General features: G+C 57.6%; 2 protein-coding genes across 13 annotated transcripts in view; one reads left to right on the forward strand and one right to left on the reverse strand.

Moving 5' to 3' along the window:
• The window catches only part of GNPTG (N-acetylglucosamine-1-phosphate transferase subunit gamma), a 14906-nt gene extending 7133 nt beyond the window's left edge, over window positions 1–7773 (forward strand). The window contains exons 4-11 of one of the 2 annotated variants that reach the window (XM_037732217.1): window positions 5215–5269; window positions 5343–5426; window positions 5504–5597; window positions 5676–5790; window positions 5949–6031; window positions 6108–6239; window positions 6325–6406; window positions 6495–7773. In XM_037732217.1, the coding sequence (XP_037588145.1) occupies window positions 5215–5269; window positions 5343–5426; window positions 5504–5597; window positions 5676–5790; window positions 5949–6031; window positions 6108–6239; window positions 6325–6406; window positions 6495–6592 (743 nt within the window). In that variant the 3' untranslated portion in view covers window positions 6593–7773. The remainder of the gene's footprint in view (window positions 1–5214; window positions 5270–5342; window positions 5427–5503; window positions 5598–5675; window positions 5791–5948; window positions 6032–6107; window positions 6240–6324; window positions 6407–6494) is intronic. The other variant, XM_017510974.2, reaches the window with a different exon arrangement.
• A 1726-nt stretch (window positions 7774–9499) lies between these two features.
• Window positions 9500–22039, reverse strand: part of UNKL (unk like zinc finger) — a 45463-nt gene continuing 32923 nt past the window's right edge. For 6 of the 11 annotated variants that reach the window (XM_017510968.2, XM_017510966.2, XM_017510969.2 and 3 more), the window contains 5 exons: window positions 14529–14621; window positions 13190–13417; window positions 10848–11050; window positions 10451–10708; window positions 9500–9727 (listed from right to left, as the gene is read on the reverse strand). In XM_017510968.2, the coding sequence (XP_017366457.1) occupies window positions 9572–9727; window positions 10451–10708; window positions 10848–11050; window positions 13190–13417; window positions 14529–14621 (938 nt within the window). In that variant the 3' untranslated portion in view covers window positions 9500–9571. Of the gene's footprint in view, window positions 9728–10450; window positions 10709–10847; window positions 11051–13189; window positions 13418–14528; window positions 14625–19252; window positions 19340–19551; window positions 19903–20503; window positions 20660–22039 lie in introns of those variants that run through there. The other 5 variants (XM_017510970.2, XM_037732214.1, XM_037732216.1 and 2 more) reach the window with 5 other exon arrangements.

Here is a 22039-nt window from a genome sequence, read left to right on the forward strand (position 1 = left end):
TTTAGTAGAGACAGGGTTTCACCATGTTGACCAGGATGGTCTTGATCTCTTGACCTCGTGATCCACCCGCCTCGGCCTCCCAAAGTGCTGGGATTACAGGCTTGAGCCACTGCGCCCGGCCTCCTGTGCTGCTTTTTAATGTATATTTCACCGCAAGAAAAAGCAAAGCATGAACTGTGTCACTTCAGCCATCAGTCACACATGGTTCTGCACTTTGCGCTGCCCTGGTAGCCGTCAGCACCACCCGACTCCAGAAACTGTCATCACAAACTGATCCTCTGTCCCCTTCACACGGCCCCCAGCTGCCCCACTCCCCGGCCCCTGCACCCACCGCTCTGCTTTGTCTCTGAACACGGCTGTTGGAGAGATGTCACACAAGTGACTCAAACTGTGTGCAGCTTTTGTGTCTGATCTTCTCTGAGTGCAGCGTCCCCAGGGTCCATCCAGGGTGCACCTGTGCCCGTGCTTCCTTCCCTTTGAGGCTCAGGACAGTCCCGTCGCAAGGACGGAGCATCTGTTACCTACCTGCCATCCGTTCATGGACGGGGGACGGGGGGCGGGGGGCGCTTCCACCCTTCGGCTGTGAAGAGGCTGCTGTGAACATGTGCGTAGGTATTTGAGTCTCTGCTTCCAATTTCCAGGAGGAGGTTTTCGGAGTCTTGTAAGAATGCCTTGTTTAGCTTGTTGAGGGGCCCCAGACTGTTCCCATCGTGGCTGTCCCATTCCCCAGCCAGCATCACATGAGGGTTCGAATTTCTACGCATCATCAGCAACACTGTTTTTGCTAACAGCCATCCTAATGGTGTGAAGTGGTCCCTAATGATCGGTGATGTAGCATCTTTTCGGTTGCTTATGGTTGGTTTCTAAGTGGTCTTTGGAGAAGTCTCTGTTCAATCCTTTGCCTTTTTTTTTTTTTTTTTTTTTTTTTTTTTTTTTTGTTTTTTTTTTTTTGACATGGAGTCTTGCTCTGTCACCAAGGCTGGAGTGCAGTGGTGCAGTCATGGCTTACTACAGCCTCCACCTCCCAGGCTCAGGAGATTCTCCTGCCTCAGCCTCCCAAGTAACTGGGATTGCAGACAGGCGCCACCATGCCTGGCAAATTTTTACTTAGTAGAGATGGGGTTTCACCATGTTGGCCAGGCTGGTCTCAAAACTCCTGAGCTCACGTGACCTGCCCGTCTCCGCCTCCCAGAGCACTGGGATGAGGCGTGAACCACCGCACCTGGCCAATGAGGTCTTTTGATACACGGATGCTTTTTATTTTGAAGTCTATGTTTTTCTCTTGTTGCCTGTGCTTTTGGTGTGAGATCCAAGCAATCACTGCCAAATCCAGCGTTAAGGAGTGTGAAGAGTTTCATAGTTGTAGCTCATGTTTAGGTCTTAGATCCATTTGGAGCTTCGTGCTGTATGTGGTATAAAGGGAGCGTCCACCTGCAGTCTCCGCATGGCGTTTAGTTTCCCCAGCACTGTTGAAAAGCTTGTCCCTTCCATACTGAAGGGTCTGGGCACCCTTGTTAAACCATTTCACTGTCTGTTCAGGTTTTTTCCCAGGCCCTCTGTCTTCTTCCACAAGTTTCTATTCCAGCCTTTACGCCAAGACCACACTGTTTTGATCATGACAGCTTTGAAGTAATTTTTGAATTCAGTATGTATGAGTCCTTCAACTTTGTTGTTCTTTTTCAAGGTTGCTCAATTGTTGGGGTCCTCTGAGGCTCCATGTGAATTTTAGGATGTATTTTTCTATTTCTGCAAAAACTGTCCCAGGGATTTTGACAGGGATCGCACTGAACTTGCAGATCACTTTGGGTGATACTGTCAGCGTAAAACATTAAATTTTTCCAGAGTGAGACTCCGTCTGGTAAGCCATGTTTACGGATTGAAAGGTTTAATATACACGAGACAGAGTCTCGCTTGTCGCCCAGGCTGGAGTGCAGTGGCGAGACATCCGCTCACTGCAACCTCTGCCTCCCGGGTTCAAGTGAGGGTCCAGCCTCAGCCTCCCAAGCAGCTGGAACTTGACGCACAACCCCACGCCCAGCTAATTTCTGTATTTTTAGTCAAGACAGGGTTTTGCCATGTTAGCCAGGATGGTCTGGATCTCCTGACCTCATGATCTGCCTGTCTGGGCCTCCCAAAGTGCTGGGATGACAGGCGTGAGCCGCCGTGCCCAGACCATGTTTTCCAACCTGTTTATAGCTGTGAACTTCCATCTCATCACGGGCTTTGCCCATCATGTAAGCTTCCTGTAAATATGGTGGCTTTTCATTTTTATGTCTCAAGGTACTTTCTAATTCACACTGTGATTTCTTCTTTGACCATCGTTTAAGACTGAGCAAGGCGCAGTGGCTCACGCCTGTAATCCCAGAACTTTGGGAGGCTGAGGCGGGAGGATCACCTGAGGTCAGGAGTTTGAGACTTGGCCAACATGGTGAAAACCCATCGCTATTAATAATACAAAAATTAGCCAGGTGTGGTGGTGGGCATCTGCAGTCCCAGCTACTCGGGAGACAGAGACAGGAGAATCGCTTGAACCCAGGAGGTGGAGGTTGCAGTGAGTCAAGATCACGCCATTGCACTCCAGCCTGGGCGACAGAACAAGACTCTGTCAAAAAAAAAAAAGACTGTCTTATTTAATTTCCACGTGTTAATTTTCCATTTGCTTTTCTATTAATTTCCAGTTTCACTCCTTTGTGATCAAAAGATAATTTTCCTTTTTAAGACCAGTTTTGAGGCTGAGTACAGTGCCATGCCTGTAATCCCAGCACTTTGGGGGGCCAAGGTAGGCGGATCTCTTCAGGCCGGGAGTTCAAAACCAGCCTGGCCAACTTGGTGAAACCCCATGTCTACAAAAATTAGTTGGATAGGATGATGGGTGCCTGTAATCTCAGCTACTCAGAAAGGTGAGGCTGCAGTGAGCCGAGATCGAGCCACTGCACTCCAGCCTGGGCAACAGAGTGAGACTGTCTCCAAAAAAAAAAAAAAAAAAAAAGACCAAATTTGTGATGTAACATGTGGTCTCTCGTTGAAAAAAATTTCCATGTGCACCTAAAAAGTGTGTCTTCGCTCTTGTGTGGAGTGTTCTGTGAGGCTTGTTGGGTTCTAGGGCTGTGGGAGGCCTGTTTCCTCATGGATCTTCCCGTTGCTGATTCTATCACGTTAGAAATCAGGTATCAGGCTGGGTGCAGTGGCTCACGCCTGTAATCCCAGCACTTTGGGAGGCTGAGGCAGGTGGATCATGAGGCCAGGAGTTCAAGACCAGCCTGACCAACATGGTGAAACCCCTTCTCTACAAAAATAAGCTGGGCATGATGGCGGGTGCTTGTAATCCTGGCTACTGGAGGGGCTGAGGCAGGAGAATCACTTGAACCTGGGAGGTGGAGGTTGCAGTGAGCAGAGATCGCACCACTGCACTCCAGCCTGGGTGACAGAGCCAGACTGTCTCAAACACAAAAAAAGAAGTGGGATATCATTGTCTCCTGCCCGTGTTGCCGCCACGTGGTTGGTGGCACGTGCATGGTTAATTGTGTATCTTGGCACACGGACCCTCGCGTCAGCACGGAACATCTCTGTGTCTCGTAATCGTTTCAGCCACTCCAGCTCTTTTGGCCGTTTACGTGGATATTTTTCCATACCTTCACTTTCAACTTGTTTGTCTTTAAAGTTGGTCTTTCAGGCCGGACGCAGTGGCTCACGCATGTAACCCCAGCACCTGGGAGGCCAAGGCGGGTGCATCACTTGAGGTCAAGAGTTAGCGAACCGCCTGGCCAACACAGTGAAACTCCGTCTCTACTAAAAATACAAAAGTTAGCCGGGCATGGTGGCGGACACCTGAAATCCCAGCTACTCGGGAGGCTGAGGCAGGAGAACCACTTGAACCCAGGAAGTGGAGGTTGCAGTCAGCCGAGACGGTGCCATTGCACTCCAGCCTGGGGTGACAGAGTTAGACTGTCTCAAAAATCATCATCATCATCTAATGCCTGATGATCTGAGCTGGAGGTTTCCTCCCCAAACCTCGCACCCCCCCGCCCTGGGTGGTGGGAAACTGCCTTCCATGAAACCAGTTCCTGGTGCCAAAAAGGTGGGGGCTGGCCGTGTTCAGACTTTAAGGTTTACAGACCACAGCTAGGAGGAGAACGGCCTTTAACTGACCCACGCACTTCCCTGTTCCAGGGCCTTCTGTCTCCTCCAGATGGGCTGCTGTCTGCTCACCTTCCTGGGTGGCACACAGGACTGCTGCTGACCAGCTCCTGAAGCTTTTGTTTATCTGGGCGTGTCCGCTCTTTTTAGGAGACAGGGCCTTGCTCTGTTGCCCAGGCTGTAGTGCAGTGGTGCGATCATAGTTCACTGCAGCCTCCGCATCTCCTCGGCTCAAGGGAAGCCTCCCACCTCAGCCTCCCAAGTAGCTAGGATTACAGGTGCACACCTCTGCACCCAGCTAATTGTGTGTGTGTGTGTTTGTGCAGACACGGGGGTCTCGAAATGTTGCCCAGGCTGCTCTCAAACTCCTGGCCTCAAGCGATCCCTCCGCCTTGGCCTCCCAAAGTGCTGGGATTACAGATATGAGCCACTTGCACCAAGCCTTCACTCTCATTTTTGAAGGGCTACTTTCCTGAATGTAGAATTCTCAGTTTGCCAGTTTCTTCCACTGAATGGGACCCCTTTTCCTGTGTCTTGTGCTTTTTGTTGATAACTGGTCCTTTGCAAACAGATTCCTCTCGGTCAGTCTTTCCTCACGGGTTCTGTGCTGGAGCCTGGGGATCAGTGTCAGGTCAGAGAGGAAGGTTTGCAGTCTCCTCTCAGCCTGCCGCTGCGATGCCCAGCTTCCTATGTGCATGGCTGCTGCAGAGTGCCTTCATTTCCGCAGTCCTGCCGCGCTCTCCTGGGTGACTGGCCCTCCTGACATCTGAATGGGGCAGAGCAAGGCAGGTCCTCCAGGCAGCCCTGGCCAGGCCAGGGTGCTGTACCGAGGCCCTCCCAGCGCCATGCATGGGCACAGGAGAGCTCGGTCTACTGCCTTGAAGGTTGCTCTGTCCTGATGGGGTGACCCCTCCTGTGAGGTTAGCTCAGTTGGCTGGGGGTTCTCATTTTCACGGGGAAAGCACCTCGGAGCCTCCTGGTCTGGCGTTTGCTGCCATTGCTCGAGCTCTGGTTCGAGTCTCGGTTTTCGTCCCCTGCGGCTCTGCTCTGGCCACTCACGGCTCGCTTCTCTTCCAGGGCCTGTGCATCTCTCCCGACTCTCCGGCAAGTGCTTCAGCCTGGTGGAGTCCACGTGAGTGCAGCGTGGGGGTGAGGGTGGGCTGGGCGTGGCCTGGGGACCTCCCTTAGGCCACCTGTGCCCCCAGGTACAAGTACGAGTTCTGTCCATTCCACAACGTGACTCAGCACGAGCAGACCTTCCGCTGGAACGCCTACAGTGGGATCCTTGGGTGAGCAGGGCCGGGCCAGGGGTCCGCAGCAGTCCAGCTCCCCGCCCGGCCTCATACGCTGCGCCGTGTCCCCCCAGCATCTGGCACGAGTGGGAGATCGCCAACAACACCTTCACGGGCATGTGGATGAGGGATGGCGACGCCTGCCGCTCTCGGAGCCGGCAGAGCAAGGTGAGGCCTCAGACAGGAGTACTGGAAGAGGGGCCCCGGCCTCCCCAACCCACCCACCCGCCTGCCTTCCCTCCCCAGGTGGAGCTGACATGTGGAAAAAGCAACCGGCTGGCCCACGTGTCCGAGCCCAGCACCTGTGTGTATGCGCTGACATTCGAGACCCCCCTCGTCTGCCACCCCCACTCCTTGCTAGGTAAGGGTGCAGGCGCAGAGCCCAGATGGGTTGTCCTCGTACCCAGCCCTGCCACAGTGGGACCAGGTTGGGGTGGCCAGTCGGACCAGGCCCCTGCCACAGTGGGACCAGGTTGGGACACAAGGTGCGGCTCAGCCTGGCTTCTCTTGGATCCTCAGTGTACCCGGCCCTACCGGAGGCCCTGCAGCGGCGGTGGGACCAGGTGGAACAGGACCTGGCTGACGAGCTGATCACCCCCCAGGTGAGCGGGTACGCAGGGCAGCCCCAGGCGGGCCTGGCTGAGAGCTGGGTGCTGCCCCTGCATCCTCCACCTTCAGGGCCATGAGAAGTTGCTGCAGACACTTTTTGAGGACGCCGGCTACTTAAGGAGCCCAGAAGAAAATGAAGCCCCCAAGCTGGAGGGAGGTCCTGACGGCTTGGGGTTTGAGACCCTGGAAAACTGCAGGAAGGTACGGTCTTGGGGGCAGGGGCAGCATGCACTGCCTCGCCCATATAGCCTAGCCTGGCCCTGCCCTTCCACTCGTTTTGCCATAGGCTCATAAAGAACTGTCGAAGGAGATGAAAAGGCTGAGAGGTCTGCTCACCCAGCATGGCATCCCCCACGCAAAACCCACAGGTGAGTCCCAACTGTGGCGAGGGGCCAGGCCCACCCCAGCACCCACTGCCTGTGGGTCCAGATCAGGACTGGCCCCCTGCTGTTTTAGCAGAAACCTCCAGCTTGGAACACTTCGGCCACAAGATGCCCAGACCGGGGCCTGCAGAGCAGCTGCGGGGCGACCCGGGCCTGCGTGGGAGCTTGTGAGCCTTTGGTGTGAAGAGCCCCACAGAGAAGCCAGCCAGAGGGAACCCCCAGGGACCAGCCGGCCAGGCTTGTGCTCAGAGAAGCAGACAAAACAAAGATTCAAGGTTTTAATTAATTCCCATACTGATAAAAATAATTCCATGAATTCTGTAAACCATTGCATAAATGCTATAGTGTAAAAAACTTAAACAAGTGTTACCTTTAAACAATTACTACAAGTAAATGATTATGCATTATAAATACTACCTTCTGGGTTAAGAAAATTCCATTCAATTAACATTCTCATCTAAATAGATTGAGGCTTCCATAAATTAATCCATGTGACGTGTCCACATGGAACGAGGTCTGCTGACCACAGTTACACACGTCGTGACGCCATTGTATCACGACTACTATTGAACACTAGAGTTACAGGCAACAAGACCACGGCGGGACCACCCACCACCCGGCTCCCACGCCCAGGGCCCGCCTGGCCACAGGTGGGAGCCACCAGGCCTGCCTCCAGCTCAGCACCATCCAGCCACTGCTGTGCACCTCGACCGCCCAGGATCCATACCTGAGGCCTCGGCCCTCAAGAGCAGAGTCAGGTAACGAAGGGCCCAGGACCTGGGGCCCCAGGCTCCTGCCTCCATTTCCAACCCCGGCGATGCCCGTGTGCCCCGGGCCACTCTTTGGTCTTCCCACCGCACTCCTGTCCTCAGAGCCAGTACTGATCTGGGGGAGGAGGTACCACCTCCATCTCCCAGCCGTTCCCCAGCACCACCACCTGCAAGCTGAGCCCTGGAGATGCCTGAGGGGCAGCCGCCACCTCGTTCCCAGAAAGAGCAGAGCAGCGGCGGACAAGGGCTCAGCTGCCCCTGACTGCTGACAACCAGCGGACCCCCCAGGCAGGCACCACACATTCCACAAAAGACCAGAGGCCCGAAATGGGAACCAAGTGCATAAATACTAATGAAAACAAAGGATTTTAAACACTGATGACAGGAGCACAAAATAGACGCAAGTTCTAGATACTGAGCTAATATAAATCATCACTATCATTAAAAACAGAACAGTCACTAAAACCAAGTCAACAGTTACCTGTAGTAGCGGACTAGCTGCAGAATGTCACGGATCCGCTTCCTTTAAAATGACAGAACGTGGCTATCAGTTTGTCTTATGTTGAAAAGTTCTTAAACCTCCTACTGTATTAAATACATTCTAATTTGGTCACTGATAAAGTTTTTACCGAGCATTTTGCACTTTTAAAAAATGCTATTAAAAGTCTTTGGCAAAGCCATGGGCCGGGACAAATGCCTTGGTGCCGCCTCCCGCTCCCTCACAGCCCGTGGGGCCTCGCGGAGAGCCAGGCTGCCGTCACCTGGACGCCTACACCTGCTCCTCAACTCCCAGGGACAATCCCAGGCCTGAGCAGAGAAGGGTCAGGTCATCGTGGGGACGTGTTCTTAGTCGCGTTTCTGCTACGGCCAGAAGCCTCGCTGTCGCTGCAGGGCGGGCGGGCACGGGGCCGCAGCAGAGCCGGGACTGTGCACGCTGCTTCCTGCACGTGCTCCAGGCCACCGAGCGGCAGGGTCCTCTGTATGACCTCACTGGCCACATGCATGAGCTTCACTAATACCTGGCAGTACAGGGCAGGTGACGGTCACACACACCCAGCGCCCTGGACTCTGGCACCATGGCTGGAGCGTCTCCTAAGCGAGCAGGACTGGGGGTGGTCACAGGTGCCAGGGAGGCAATTCTCCAAGGACTTACAAAGCACCATTGCCTGTGAGAGCTGAGTCATCAGAAGACAACTGCTTTGTTCCTTTTGAGACGGAGTCCCGCTCTGTACCAGGCTGAAGTGCAGTGGTGAGACACCAGTTCACTGCAGTCTCCACCTCCTGGGTTTGAGCCATTCTCCTGCCTCAGCCTCCCCAGCAGCTGAGGCGGTGCCTGCCACGCCGGCCAGCTACGTTTTGTATTTTCAGTACAGACAGAGTTTCACCTTGTTGCCCAGGCTGGTCTTGAACTCCTGATGTTAGGTGAGCCTCCCGGCTCGGCCTCCCAAAGTGCTAGGATTACAGGCGTGAGCCGCCACGCCCGGCCAGAAGACAGCTTCTTAAAAAAGTAATTCTAAAATCTCTGATGTCTGGTCCCTCTGCTGGATTTTTCGTTAGTATCAAACTGTCTTTCAGAGGTTCACGGGAGGAAATAAAACCAGTGATGTTCCTTCACATGTTTTCAAGGCACAGGCACTTAGAAAACGTGGCCACAGATCACAGAAATGCAGGCCTGGGTTCTCCTGCCCCCACACCACGAGCGTGGAATACAGACTCCAGTTCCATGCACACGTGCATGGGCTTAGGAAAACTAGCTCCTTCCATAAAGTTAATCTCTCTCAGTAATCACTCTGCTTATAAATAATACTATTTGCACTTAATGGGAAAATGTAAAAATTCTAGGTCTTGCTACTAGAGAAACGCTCATTTCATAAGTACTAGTTTCAGAATATGAAATCTAGAATATTTAGCATACTATGTATTAACGGATAGGAAATGTTTAAGTTCACAGTACACGTATAAAGCTTCATATTATCGCATATTAAAAAACATGAATGTAGAAAGCAGCTTAGAGCAATTTAGAACCTCTACCTAAATTCCTCAGTCTACAAAGTGCTTCGAGACCCCAGCTCCCAATGGCCCGGTCACAGCAGAGTCAGGACCACACAGCACCCACGAGGACCCCTGAGGCACCAGGCCCTGTGAGGACAAGCAAGTGGGTTCTGTGGGTTTGCTTTTAAGGTTTTTGAGGAAAATACCTTGAAACCGTCGCTGGGCCTAGAGAGGTGATCATGTATCAGGAGGGCCGCCGGGCCGAGCATGGGCAAGAGCTCCGAGCCTTGGTCCTCGCTTCGGGGTTACCAGCAGTGACAACGTGGCTGTGGTCACGAGGAGCACTGGAGCCAGGGTGCCCACCAGGAGGCAGCTGTCCCTGCTGAGGTCACCACCGCAGGGGCTGGCCCTCGCAGTAGGGGCACTCAGGCGCGCTGGCTGCGCAGGGCTCGCATAGGACACGGTGCTGACAGGGCCGCAGGATGGCACCGCGGGCTCGTTCCCGGCAGGCCACACACTGTTTGGCGCGAAGCTGGAAGATCACCTGCAGGGCCAGAACAACAGTGGGGTCAGGAGGCCCCTGCCCAGGCCAGGCCAGGCCAGCCGGGGAGCCCGACGGCCTTCTGAGCAGGACCCAGCATCTCAGGCCGCCCAGCCACAGAGACAGGGTCAGGGAGACGCCCTGGCCAAGGCCACCTCAGAGAGAAGGGAGGGCAGCTGCGGGATGAGATGCTCTGTCTCGGGAGCTGTAGGCAGAGGATGGCCTCCTGGGGCCACCACAGACATGGCAGTGGCCAGACAGGACAGGCCCGAGGCCCCTGGCAGCTGGGCACCCAGGACGTGGGCTACTCAGGACCCTCTAGCCCAGAGCAGCCAGGCCAGGAGCCCACCCTTGGGAGGCGAGGTGAGGAGGGGCAGGCTCGAGGGCCGCAGCTGTGAGCAGGGAGGGATGGGCCACCTTCCCCATGGAGGGTGCAGCCTGGCATTCACTGGCAACAGGGAGGGGTGAAAAGGGCAAACGTGGAGCATTCCAGAAAGGAAGGACAAGGGCCAGCCTGACAAGACAGGCAGCTCCCAGGGAGACAAGCAAGGAGGCCGACGGGGGGGCTGTGCTGGAGGTAGGGCTGTGCCGAGGCAAGGCACTATCCCCTCCACAGACCCAGAGCAGACCCGAGGGAAACGGGGAGGCGGAGGAGGGGACACCGCACCAGCCAGAGCTCTCCCCGGACAGGGACAGCAGCTCCTCAGCCCCCTGACCGGGACTTACGCCATCCACCGCCTCCAGGTCCAGGCGCAGCTGACTCTGCAGCGAATGCAGCTTCTGCAGAGGAATGGCGCCGATGTCGCCGCAGCCACGCAGCCCCGGCAGCGCGGAGGCCACGCCCAGGCCTTCCAGCTCCTCCTGCAGTTGCTTCACCTGCGCCTCCACCTCCTCCTTCTTCTGCAGTGCCAGCTGCCGGTCGCTGTCCGCCACACGGGCACGCTCCTTGGCCTTCTGCGCCTCCCGCTGCCACGCGTCGCAGGCCTAAAACCAGGGCCCGTCCAGGTGGCGGCCAGGCCCACCTCAGCCCCTTCTGCCTCGCCTGTGTCCCCTGCGGTCTTCCCCCGCTCCCGAGTCCCGTGCCACCCTCCCTTCTCTTCACCTGTCACCCCCACATGCTCACCTGCTTCACCTGCTGCCAGGACTCCTCCCACTGCCGGATCTTCCTCTTGGCCTCATCCAGCTGCCGCCTGACCCGGGCCAGCTCAGCCCCGTTTGGACTTGCACCCGAAGAGGACGAGGGTCCGGAGCTCAGGATGTGGGATGGGCTGGGGGAGAAGCTGCCGGAAACAAAGTCCCAGATGCTCCCAGGGACACCGTTCAAACCTGAGTGTGAAAGGGGCGATGACAGCCCCGTGGTGCTGGTGGCTGGGTGCGACTGGTGGGTGCTATTCCCGGGGAGCACCCTCCAGGACCCACCTGCCGTGACTGCACGGGTGCAGCCACGACAGCCCCTTCCTCACTCCTGGACCCCACCTGGCTCAGGAAGAGCTGGGGTGCTGACAGGGACACCTGCCCTGGTCTCCCCACCAGGTTTATGCCTTCCTGGCCACCTGAGGAGTCTGAACAGAGAGGAATTCAATTCGAGTTCCTGCGACCACATCACGAAGTGGGAAGGGCAGTGGTTCTCAGACTCCACTCCCAGGAACCCCTCACACACTGAGACTCCGATGAGCTGTGTCCATGTGGTGACATCTGTTAATGTGTATGCAGCTTTAGACACTGTGACCGAGCCGTTTTAAATGCTACTTTAAAACAAAACTGGGCAGGCAGGGTGGTCCACGCCTGTAATCCCAGCAGTCTGGGAGGCCGAGGTGGGTGGATCACTTGAGCTCAGGAGTTCGAGACCAGCCTGGCCAACATGGTAAAATCTGGTCTCTACTAAAAATACAAAAACTAGCTTGGCACATGGTGGCGGGCACCTGTGCTACTCGGGAGGCTGAGGCAGGAGAATCACTTGAACCTGGGAGGCGGAGGCTGCTGCAGTGGGCCAAGATCGCTGAAGCCTGGGCAACAGAGAGAGACTTTGTCTTAAAAAAATAGAAATATTTATGGCCGGGCGCGGTGGCTCAAGCCTGTAATCCCAGCACTGTGGGAGGCCGAGGCAGGTGGATCACGAGGTCAAGAGATCGAGACCATCCTGGTCAACACGGTGAGGCCTGGTCAACACGGTGAAACCCCGTCTCTACTAAAAATACAAAACATTAGCTGGGCATGGTGGCGCGTGCCTGTAATCCCAGCTACTCGGGAGGTTGAGGCAGGAGAATTGCCTGAACCCAGGAGGCAGAGGTTGCGGTGAGCCGAGATCGCGCCATTGCACTCCAGCCTGGGTAGCAAGAGCGAAACTCTGTCTCAAAAAAAAAAAGAGATGGGGTCTAGCTCCGTGGCCCAGGCTGGAGTACAATGACATTATCCCAGCTCCCCACAACCTCCGCCTCCCACGTCCTAGCGATTCTCCTGCCTCACCCTCCAGAGGGGCTGGGATCACAGGCAGGCGCCACCATGCCCGGCTCATTTTGTATTTTCAGTGGAGATGGCGCTTCACCATGTTGGCCAGGCTGGTCTCGAATTCCTCATCTCAGGTGATCTGCCCACCTTGGCTTCACAAAGTTCTGGAGTTACAGGTGTGAGCCACCATGTTGGCCGAAAGTGTTAAGAGTTTTGTTTTGGTTTGGTTTTAGATGTAGTTTTGCTGTTGTTGCCCAGGCTGGAGTACAATGACATTATCCCAGCTCCCCACAACCTCCGCCTCCCACGTCCTAGCGATTCTCCTGCCTCACCCTCCAGAGGGGCTGGGATCACAGGCAGGCGCCACCATGCCCGGCTCATTTTGTATTTTCAGTGGAGATGGCGCTTCACCATGTTGGCCAGGCTGGTCTCGAATTCCTGGCCTCAAGTAATCTGCCCACCTCAGCCTTCCAAAGTGCTGAGATTACAGGTGTGAGCCACCATGCCTGGCCAAGTGTCGCGTCTTTTAAAATGTGAACAAACAGCCAGGCGGGTCACAAGGTCAAGACATCGAGACCAGCCTGGCCAACATGGTGGAACCCCACCTCTACTAAAAATACAAAAATTAGCCAGGCGTGGTGGTATACAGCTGTAATCCCAGCTACTCGGGAGGCTGAGGCAGGAGAATCACTTGAACCCAGGAAGTGGAGATTGTGGTGAGCTGGGGGGATCATCCCACTGCACTCCCGCCTGGGCAACAGAGCGAGACGCCATCTCCGGAAGGGCAGGGGACAGGGAAACACATGACGAATCACGTAAGTAACTTTTTTTTTTTTTTTTAAACAACTGGTAATCAATTTATTAAAATAACCAACGGTAACGTTTTTTTAATGGAAAGATGCCGTGAGCATGTGCCATGTGGTTTCCCTCCATGGATTGGGCACATGGCTCCGTGCGGGGCCCCCCACTCAGGAGGGTGTCTGGGTGGGAATGCTCGTGGAGGGCGCCGGCACTCACCTAAGGGGCTGTACGATGAGGCTGCGGAGCCCAGTGTCCCCGGCTCTGAGCGCAGGGGCGGCGGCTGCTGGGGGGGCGTCATGGCCGAGGAGCCTGAGGGCCCCGGCAGGGGCTGGGACAGCGAGCTGAGCGGCGAGGTGGACGCAGAGGATGGCGAGTGCACTGACGGTGCTCGGGGCAGGGAGCCGGGGATGGCGACAGGCGCAGAGCCAGCCAGCAACCTGGGACCTGGCGGGGGCGGCCCAGTGAGTGAAGGGAGTAAGGCCAGGCCTCTGCCCAAACATCCGCCCACGGGCCGGGGGGCAGCTACAGAAGACGAACCCTGTAAGGCGGTGGTGGTGGGGAGGCGGGGGTGATGGGGGCCAGGCCAGGCCAGCAGCCGCCACCCATGGGTGTGGAGTCACAGAGCTCCAGGTAACCACATCCCTCACAATCTGGGGAAGCCACGGGCTCAAAGGGATTCTAACCAGAGGTGGGACACAGGCATTCAATGTGGGCCCCCAAGAGGCCCAACACCCACCAGGCCCTGCCAGCCAACTCAGCCATTGGCACAGCCCTCCCAACACTGGTGCAGTTGCCCCGAAATGGTTTATTTTCTTTTAAAGTCAGAAAGAAAAAGATAAACTTTTAGGCTGAAGGAAGGGATCTTGTGTGAGACGTTAGGATACATTAAAATATATTTGCATCGGCTGGGTGTGGTGGCTCACATCTGTAGTCCCAGCACTCTGGGAGACTAAGGCAGGCAGATCATGAGATCAAGAGTTCTAGACCATCCTGGCCAAGACGGTGAAACCCCATCTCTACTAAAAAGACTAGGCATGGTGGCACAGGCCTGGAGCCCCAGCTTCTTGGGAGGCTGAGGCTGGAGCATCACTTGAACTCGGGAGGCGGAGGTTGCAGGGAGCCGAGATTGCCCCACTGCACTCCAGCCTGGCGACAGAACAAGACTCAGTCTCAAAAAAAAAAAAAAAAAAAAAATGCATTTATGTTGGTGTTGATCTTTGGTCTACAATGTTAATACATTTTGTATACAAAGTAAATATGTTTGTCCTCAGGGTAAACTGAAGAAGTGGGAAGGTGACCTGGGGCAGGAAAGAGGGGCACTGAGGAGTACAAGTGCAGGGGAGTGGAATGGAAGTGAGGGAGAGGTACTGCCAGAAGGGGACCCTCCCACCCCAAAACCAGAGATGGAGTGTTGCCCTGTGACCCAGGCAGCAGTGCAATGGTGCGATCTCGGCTCACTGCAGCCCTGACCTCCCGAGCTCAAGTGATCCACCCGCAAAGCGCTCAGGAGTTCGGTGGCTGGAGGAGCAGGGCCTCAGGTCCTCCACAACCTCACCTGCTGGTCCCAGGTCGTGTCCGTCTTGCTCTTCCAGATCCTTCTCTAGGGATGCAATATTCACATCACTAAGATGTAGATCTAACGCAGAACCTGTCAACAGAGGCCCCCATCATCCACAGGCTCCCTGGTGCTGTAGAGCTCAGAAGCCTAGCTGAGGAGGACTGTCCGCCTGGGCTTCAAGACCCGGGGTAGGAGGTGTGGAAGTTGCTCGGGGAGCCTTGGAAGGACACCCCCACCCAGTCCATGCAGCCCCCAGCAGGCAGCAGGAGGCTTGGCTCCTCCAGTGGCAGAAAGCATGTGCTCAGACAGACGCCCCACACTGCACCCCAGCAGCTGGGCCCTTGCCCCTGACGCGCTGCTGCTGCCCCTTACAGTTTAAATACCTAAGCACATGTTAGCTTCTGACCAAGTGTGCACACTTGACTGTGTAAAAAACTTTCTGGGAGGCTGATTTCAAGGAGCAGGTGTTCATGTGCAGTTTCATGCAGAGCACCGAGACTCAGACCCCATCCCTCAAGACGGAGTAGGCCTACCTGGCCAGCCCTGCCTCCCACGGCTGTCCCCACCTGTCCCTGCAGGCCGTGGGGCTGCCTTCCCTCCCAAGTCCCCACCCCTCACCCCAAGTGGTGGGCAGCGGTGACCCCAGTGCCCCTTCCTAGAATTAGGAAGCCGTCCTGGGGAGGCTGAGTTCAGGCCACCAGCCCTGAAGCCACAGCTCTTCTTGAAATTGCACAGCCTCTGCACAGAGGTTGGGTTGGGGGGTGGGGTGCTGCTGGAGGGCCTGGGATCCGGAACCCTCAAGCCACGTGGAGCAGCCAGGGGACCACTGCAGCTGCAGGAGTTCCGGGACACACCCTGCGGGACAGCATCGCCTCCGAAGCCCAGTGTGGCAGCCAACACCGCACAGATACCTCAGGAGCACAGAGCACGTGCACAAGCCTCCACAAAGGTGCCCTCTACCCGCCAGCCCGCCTTTGCGTCCACCCTCCCACATGCGCTGCGTGGGGTCTCTCTGTTCTTGGACCCCCACCAATGCCTGGTACTGGACAGTATACTGCTGAGTCCTGCACTGAGACCGGCAGAGCCACCCCTGCCTGTCCCTGAAGGGCTCCAGACCCCTGTCCTCCTGTCCGCACCTGGGACAGGTGGTCCCTCCACAGCCCCAGGCAACTGCACCCCAGGGGGACGCCTGTCAGACCCGACTGTGGGGATCAGTGCACCGGGAACCTCCAGCCTGGTGAGCCACTGCCTGGTGCTGGGTTCAGACCAGGTGGGGCCCAGAGGGAGCAGAGACGCAGTCGCTGCCCCCCACCTGCCCAGCATCCAGTCCCACCCTCACAGGGCTCTGGCAGCCTCACTCCCCCACCCCGCCCCATCACACCAGGGCTGAGACTCCCGGGACCCAGTCCTGGTGCCCATGTCAGGGTGACAGCAGGTTCACCACACCGGGGGCGTCCCGGCAAACAGCTGGACAAACAGGGACTCAGCGGCTGAGGGACGAAACCCACTCTGGGGCCCTTCCAGACAGTGCCAGCGTCGGCAGCAGAAAGGACAGGAGGGAGGCCTTCCGAAGGACGAGGCCCCAGCCACACGGGAGACTGGGGGGGAACGCAGTGTGGCTGAGGCCCAGCCTCAGCACGTGGCCTGCACCCCACCCTCCATCCAGGCTTCCCCCTAGAACCAGCCGGCACCAGTCAGCACCGCGGGGACCACGTCAGCAAGCACAGGGAGGCCGCTCGCCCGAGGCCTGGTGCTCGGTGGCAACACGCTCCAAGCCCCCCCTGCAGTCAGGACACCCTCGTGCCTTGGGGGTGGCCCGGCAGTACACGACCCATCGCACACAGGCTGGTGTGGACATGGCGCTGCCTGGCAGGTCCGGGACTCTTCACCCCAAATCTGGACCCGCTCAGCAGCCACACCATGCTGAGACGACACTCCACCACCCAGAGCAGCAGATGGGAGGAGCCTGGCTCAGGGTGGACGCGGGACTCGAGACCGCAAAGCAGAGGCCACCCCCACCCCACTCCACAGCACCACCCCAGACCCCAACCCTCAGCCACACACCAGCCCCGAGGGAATTTCCAAGCTGCAGAGCCACCTGGCAACGCGGTCCTTCCCCATCCCGTCACACAGAGGCAGCAGAGCCAGGGGCAGAGAACCCGACCCCCTAGCCATCCAACAGGGCACATAGTGCGTGGGACAGTCATCTCCACTGCCAAGGAGACACCGTTCAAATGAAACTTTTAGGGACTTCTGAAGGTCTTATCCAGAAACTAGAGGAACAAGTGGGGGGTGGGAGCAGCCAGGCCAAGACCCTCTGGGGACCAGGAATCCCAACGGCAGCCGTGAAGGCCTTGGTCCTCAAGGCTGTTCATCAGTGGAGCCAAAGGCAGGCCCGCAGCTGGCAGCACCCACAGCCATGCAGTCTTCTCCCCATTCGCAAGACAAGGTATCCCTAAGCGACATCCACCGTGGCCTGCAGGATAGCCAGCCCTGCTGGTCCCTGTTACCCGGCTGATGTCCTTGACCATGGCAGAAGCAGGCGTGATGTCAAAGCCTGAAAGAAGCCGTGCTGAGCAGCACAAGGCCGAGACGCTGGAGACAGCAACAGAGAACCAGGCACTGAACAGCCTCACACAGGTGGATCCAAGGCCTGGAGTCTCAGACACGCAGTCAGCAGGAACGCCTCCCTGTTCCCTCCTCCTCCCTCCCTCCAGGGCCTGGGGTGCTCCTCCTCCTCCTCCTGGCATCCATCCTCCTTCATGGCTGGCAGCCCCATGGCTCCGGTGTCTGCCTCTGCTCTGGGGACTAACTCTTCAGAGTGTCTGTGTGCAAGTTTCTTCTTATAAAGAGACTGGTCACTGGCTTAGGGTCCCACCCTACCGGCCTCTCATTATAAGCTAATTACGAGGACCCTGCAGTAGCACCCCCAAATTTGTAGCAGGGGGGATACATTCAAAGACCCCCGTGGACACCTGACGCGGCAGGCAGCACGAGACCCCCTATATAGCAGGTTTTTTCCTATACGAACATCCCCATTTGTGCATCAAGCCCAGTAAGAGATTAACAAAATGAACTAGTAACACAGACGGATTTCAACCTTACATAGTAATAAAAGTTACGTGAGCGACAAAATGTCCTCCTGTATTGTACCACCCTGAATTCAGACCTCACATCAGTAACCGAGACCGTGGATAGCCAACCCTGGGAAAAGAACCTGATGTGTTTCCACATAACGTCACGTTCCCAGGCGAGGGGCCTGCAGCTCAGATGCATCTCTCCCCCACGCCCCCCCGAAAGAATCTTGCTCTGTTGCCAGGCTAGAGTGTAGTGGGGCAATCTCAACTCGCTACGACCTCTGCCTTTCAGGTCCAACGATTCTCCTGCCTCAGTCTTCTGAGTAAGTGGGATTACAGGCATGCGCCACCACGCCTGGCTAATTTTTGTATTCTTAGTAGGTATGAGGTTTTACCATGTGAGCCAGCCTGGTCTCACCTTGACCTCGTGATCCACCTGCCTCAGCCTCCCAAAGTGCTAGGACTGCAGGCATGAGCCACCATACCTGGCCTCAGATGCATATTTTAGGGTACACAATTCAACCCAGGACATGGGGGCCACCTGAAATACCCCTGCTGGTCCTGCTTGTCCTCCGCAGGGACCCCAGGCCCCTCAGAACTCTGGACCAACAGATCTGCCCCATGATGTACACAGCCCTCCCTCCCTGAGCTCTCCCTCAGGGAGGAGACCCCCACCTCTGACCAGCCTGCGCCCCCCCTGCAGCTGTTTCTGGGGCCTCCTCACAACTTGTTCAGTCTACCACCACTGGTGCCCTTCCCTCCAGCCCTGCACCTGTGCCCTGAATTGCCTCTGGTCACAGCACCAGCCTCCCCCCAGGCCCATCCCCATGCTCACCCTCCTCCCTAAGGGCTGGCAGCCTCTCCTGTGGTCTGGACCCACCCAACAGTGGCTCTGCAGCCCAGATGTCTTGGACGTCCCTCAGCAGGCGGCCACAGCCCTTCCTCCTCTCTGGCAAAAGATCCCTCTATTGCACGGCCTTCCCAGACACTGTGTGTGCAGGCGCCTCCAGGAAGCTGGCACTGCAGGATCCCCTCCTCAAGGGCTGCTTGCCGGCCAGGCCCTGATAGGAACACTCAGCTCCTCCTCCCTCAGCCCACACTCACTGAGGCCCATGCCCAGTCTTCATGCGTCACAGGAGTGACCTTCCTACTATGAAAACCTCATCGCGGCCTGAGTCCTGTCCTGCAAGAAAGAAGGCAGCTTGTGCCCTCACGCATGCCAGTAAACCATACCAGGGCCCTGGACAGACTCACCCACTGAGGACAGGCACCAACCCCCCACCACAGGCTTGCCCAAAGCACCCTGGTGCTCCCATGCTGGGACTTGATGACGGGGAGGGCTGAGCCATCTGTGCCTGGTCAGCTCAGCCGGGCTTAGGAACGTGGACCTGCCCTCTGCACCCAAGTCCCAGAATCAGGATGGTACAGCCCCTTGAGAGCTCACTGTTCCTCACACCTGGCAGAGGTCCAGAAACTCATCATGAAAAGCAAAGATACAAAGGAGTTGGGAGGGACAGGATCAGAGGCACCTTTTCTCCCCTTGAAGTGGGTTAATCACCCCGGGATCTAAGTAAACTCCGCACAGAGGCGCCCCCGACCAGGTGCGAAGGGCGCAGCACATGAGGGGCTGCCTTCACTGCTCACCTGACAAACTGCGGCTCCCACTCAGCTGAGGGTGGCAGCCACCACCTAACTCAGCCAAGTCACTTGCACTGGAGCCCGGGAAGCCGCCTGGAGAAGGGATGTTTGGGGAGCATCTGAGATCCCCCCCAGACACTCTGGCCCTGCTTCAAAGCCAGGTACCACTAATCCAAAGAGGGCAACTGGAAGGGTCCCAGGAGGCTCCACCACCCTTAGGGGCTCACTCTCAGAAAGCTGGCGGGGGGCCGGCTGCTGCACCATTCTGGCCCACTTTCTTGAGCGTAGGGCCTCCCCCACCTCACCTCACTGTTCCAAGGTCAGACCCAAATCTTCTGAAACATCCTCAAAGAAAGAGCTGACCCTTGTGCAGAGGCAAAATCTAGGGGACGCTGGTTACCTAAGCGAGAACAGCTGGGCCAGGCACCTGACCCAGAACCAGTCTCACCAGGCCAGGCTGCCTCAGCTCCCAGAGTTAGGAAACCCCGGCCCCCGCTGAGTCACAACCACACAGCCGAGCTCTGTTGTGACACAGCATATTCAAAGCGCTGCGGTCCCCGGGGGTCAGGGACACCCGAGGACAAGCTACAGGCTCCTCGGAACTCAGGCCAGGGCGGGGACTGCCCCATGCCAACGAGCAGAGTGCAGGCTGGGCCCGGCCAGGACGCAGGTGTCCTGCCCCACTCCCTTGCCCTCTCCTGGCCCGCTCCCCTGCCCTCTCCTGCCCCCGCTCCCCTGCCCTCTCCTGCCCCCGCTCCCCTGCCCTCTCCTGCCCCCGCTCCCCTGCCCTCTCCTGCCCCCGCTCCCCTGCCCTCTCCTGAGCGGCTCCCCGGAACTCTCCTGCCCCGCTCCCCTGCGCTCTGCTGCCCTGGCTCCCCTGCCCTCTGCTGCCCCGGCTCCCCTGCTGCCCCGGCTCCCCTGCCCTCTGCTGCCCCGGCTCCCCTGCCCTCTGCTGCCCCGGCTCCACTGCCCTCTCCTGCCCTGGCCCCCCTGCCCTCTCCTGCCCCGCTCCCCAGCATTCTCCTTGCCAGCCCCTGCCCGCCCCTGCTTCCCCTCCAGTATCCTGGGCCCGGCCCCACCCCGACCCCGCCTCGGTAGGGGAAGCAAGAGGCCCGGACCAGCGTTGAGAAGCGGCGAGCGCCCGGCAGAGACAAGTTCCGAGGCGGCGGCGCCTTCGCCTCGCTCCGGGCCTCTAGAGAAGCTCGGACCCACCCCGCGACAGTCACACCCGGCTGCGGGACGCGGGAACGCACCTGGGGGGCGCACCTAGGGGACGGCCCACTCCTGAGTGCCGAGTAAGAGACACCCACACCTTGACGGCACAGGGCTGCCTAGCAGCCGGGCCGCCGCCGATGCTGACTCACGATCTGCGGCCGCCCCGCACCGCCGCCGGGGATTCAAACCCGGCCCGCGCCCCGCCCTCGCCGCGCCGGCCACGCCCACCCTCCGCCCCGCCCTCGCCGCGCCGGCCACGCCCACCCTCCGCCCCGCCCTCGCCGCTCTGGCCCCGCCCCGCAACGCGCCGGCCAAGCCCATCCATCCGCCCCTGCCCCCCGCCGCCCTGGCCCCGCCCCCCGCGCTGCCCTCCCCCAACCTCACCCCCTAGCCGGGGGTACCCTACCTCCGCTGCTCCTGGCCCAGAGCCGGGCGGGCAGGTGGGCGCGGACAGCGGGGGACACAGGTCTTCAGGCGAATCGCCCCAGAGCCGCCCCGCTGCCCAGCCCTTCTTGCCCGGCCCACCTGCACCTGCGGCGGCTCTGGGCGGACTCAAGTGAAACACGCTGGACCCAACACAAGCGCTCGCGGGGGCGGCGTGACCTGGAGCCGCTGCCTCCCTGCAGAACTCTCCTCCCTCCCAAGTCCGCGTGCCCGCCCAGCCCCATCTAAACGCAGGGTAATGGGCTCACAGGTCACTCAGCATCTGAAACCTGTACCTACAAAGTGGAAGATGAAAGAAAATGGAACCTATCGGATGACCCTGAAATGACTCCACTCAATCCCTTAAATACAGAATCCGCTCATTCTTCTACTCTGGGCTTCAGTCATAGCACAACCTGAAGGAAATTACACTATTAACACAAGGCAAAAACGACCCAGTCTACACCTGCGTCGCCCAACAGCCTCTACAATAGCTAGTAAAATATGCAGCAGGCAGGCAGGCCGGCCGACACCTGGGGCCGGGCAGGCCTGTGCGCCGTGGGCGGGGAATCCCTGAGCCTGGGGTTAGCGGGCAGCTCTGGTGACACTGCCTCCTGTACCTGCGGCTCCTGCAGGGCTGTAACTTCACAGCGATGCCACGGGCATGGACAGAAGAAAAAAATGAGGCTGCCACTGGGTGGCAAAGCTCACAATTTCAGCTGCACCAGCAGCAATACATTGCCTGTAACTAAGGCAGTGTCAATCCACCTGTTCACCTCTGAGTAGCTGGTTCAGGAATTTTTTTTTTCTTAGAGTGAGACTCTGTCATCCAGGCTGGAGTGCAGTGGCATGATCTCAGCTCACTGCAACCTCCACCTCTCTGGTCCAAACAATTCTGGTGCCTCAACCACCTGAGTGTCTGGGATTACAGGCATGCACCACCAGGCCCAGCTGATGTTTGTATTTTTAGTGCAGACAGCGTCTCACAATATTGGCCAGGCTAGTCTTGAACTTCTGACCTCAGGTGATCTGCCTGTCTCCACCTCCTGAAGTGCTGCCATTACAGGTGTTAAGCCACTGCTCACAGCTCAGGAAATATTTAAGTCAATGAAAGTTGATGTGCTTCAAGATGGAGAGTGACAGCCTGAAACAGCT

This window comes from Cebus imitator, unplaced genomic scaffold, assembly GCF_001604975.1.
Source record: "Cebus imitator isolate Cc_AM_T3 unplaced genomic scaffold, Cebus_imitator-1.0 Scaffold444, whole genome shotgun sequence".
In the NCBI taxonomy this organism is placed as follows: Eukaryota; Metazoa; Chordata; class Mammalia; order Primates; family Cebidae; genus Cebus; species Cebus imitator.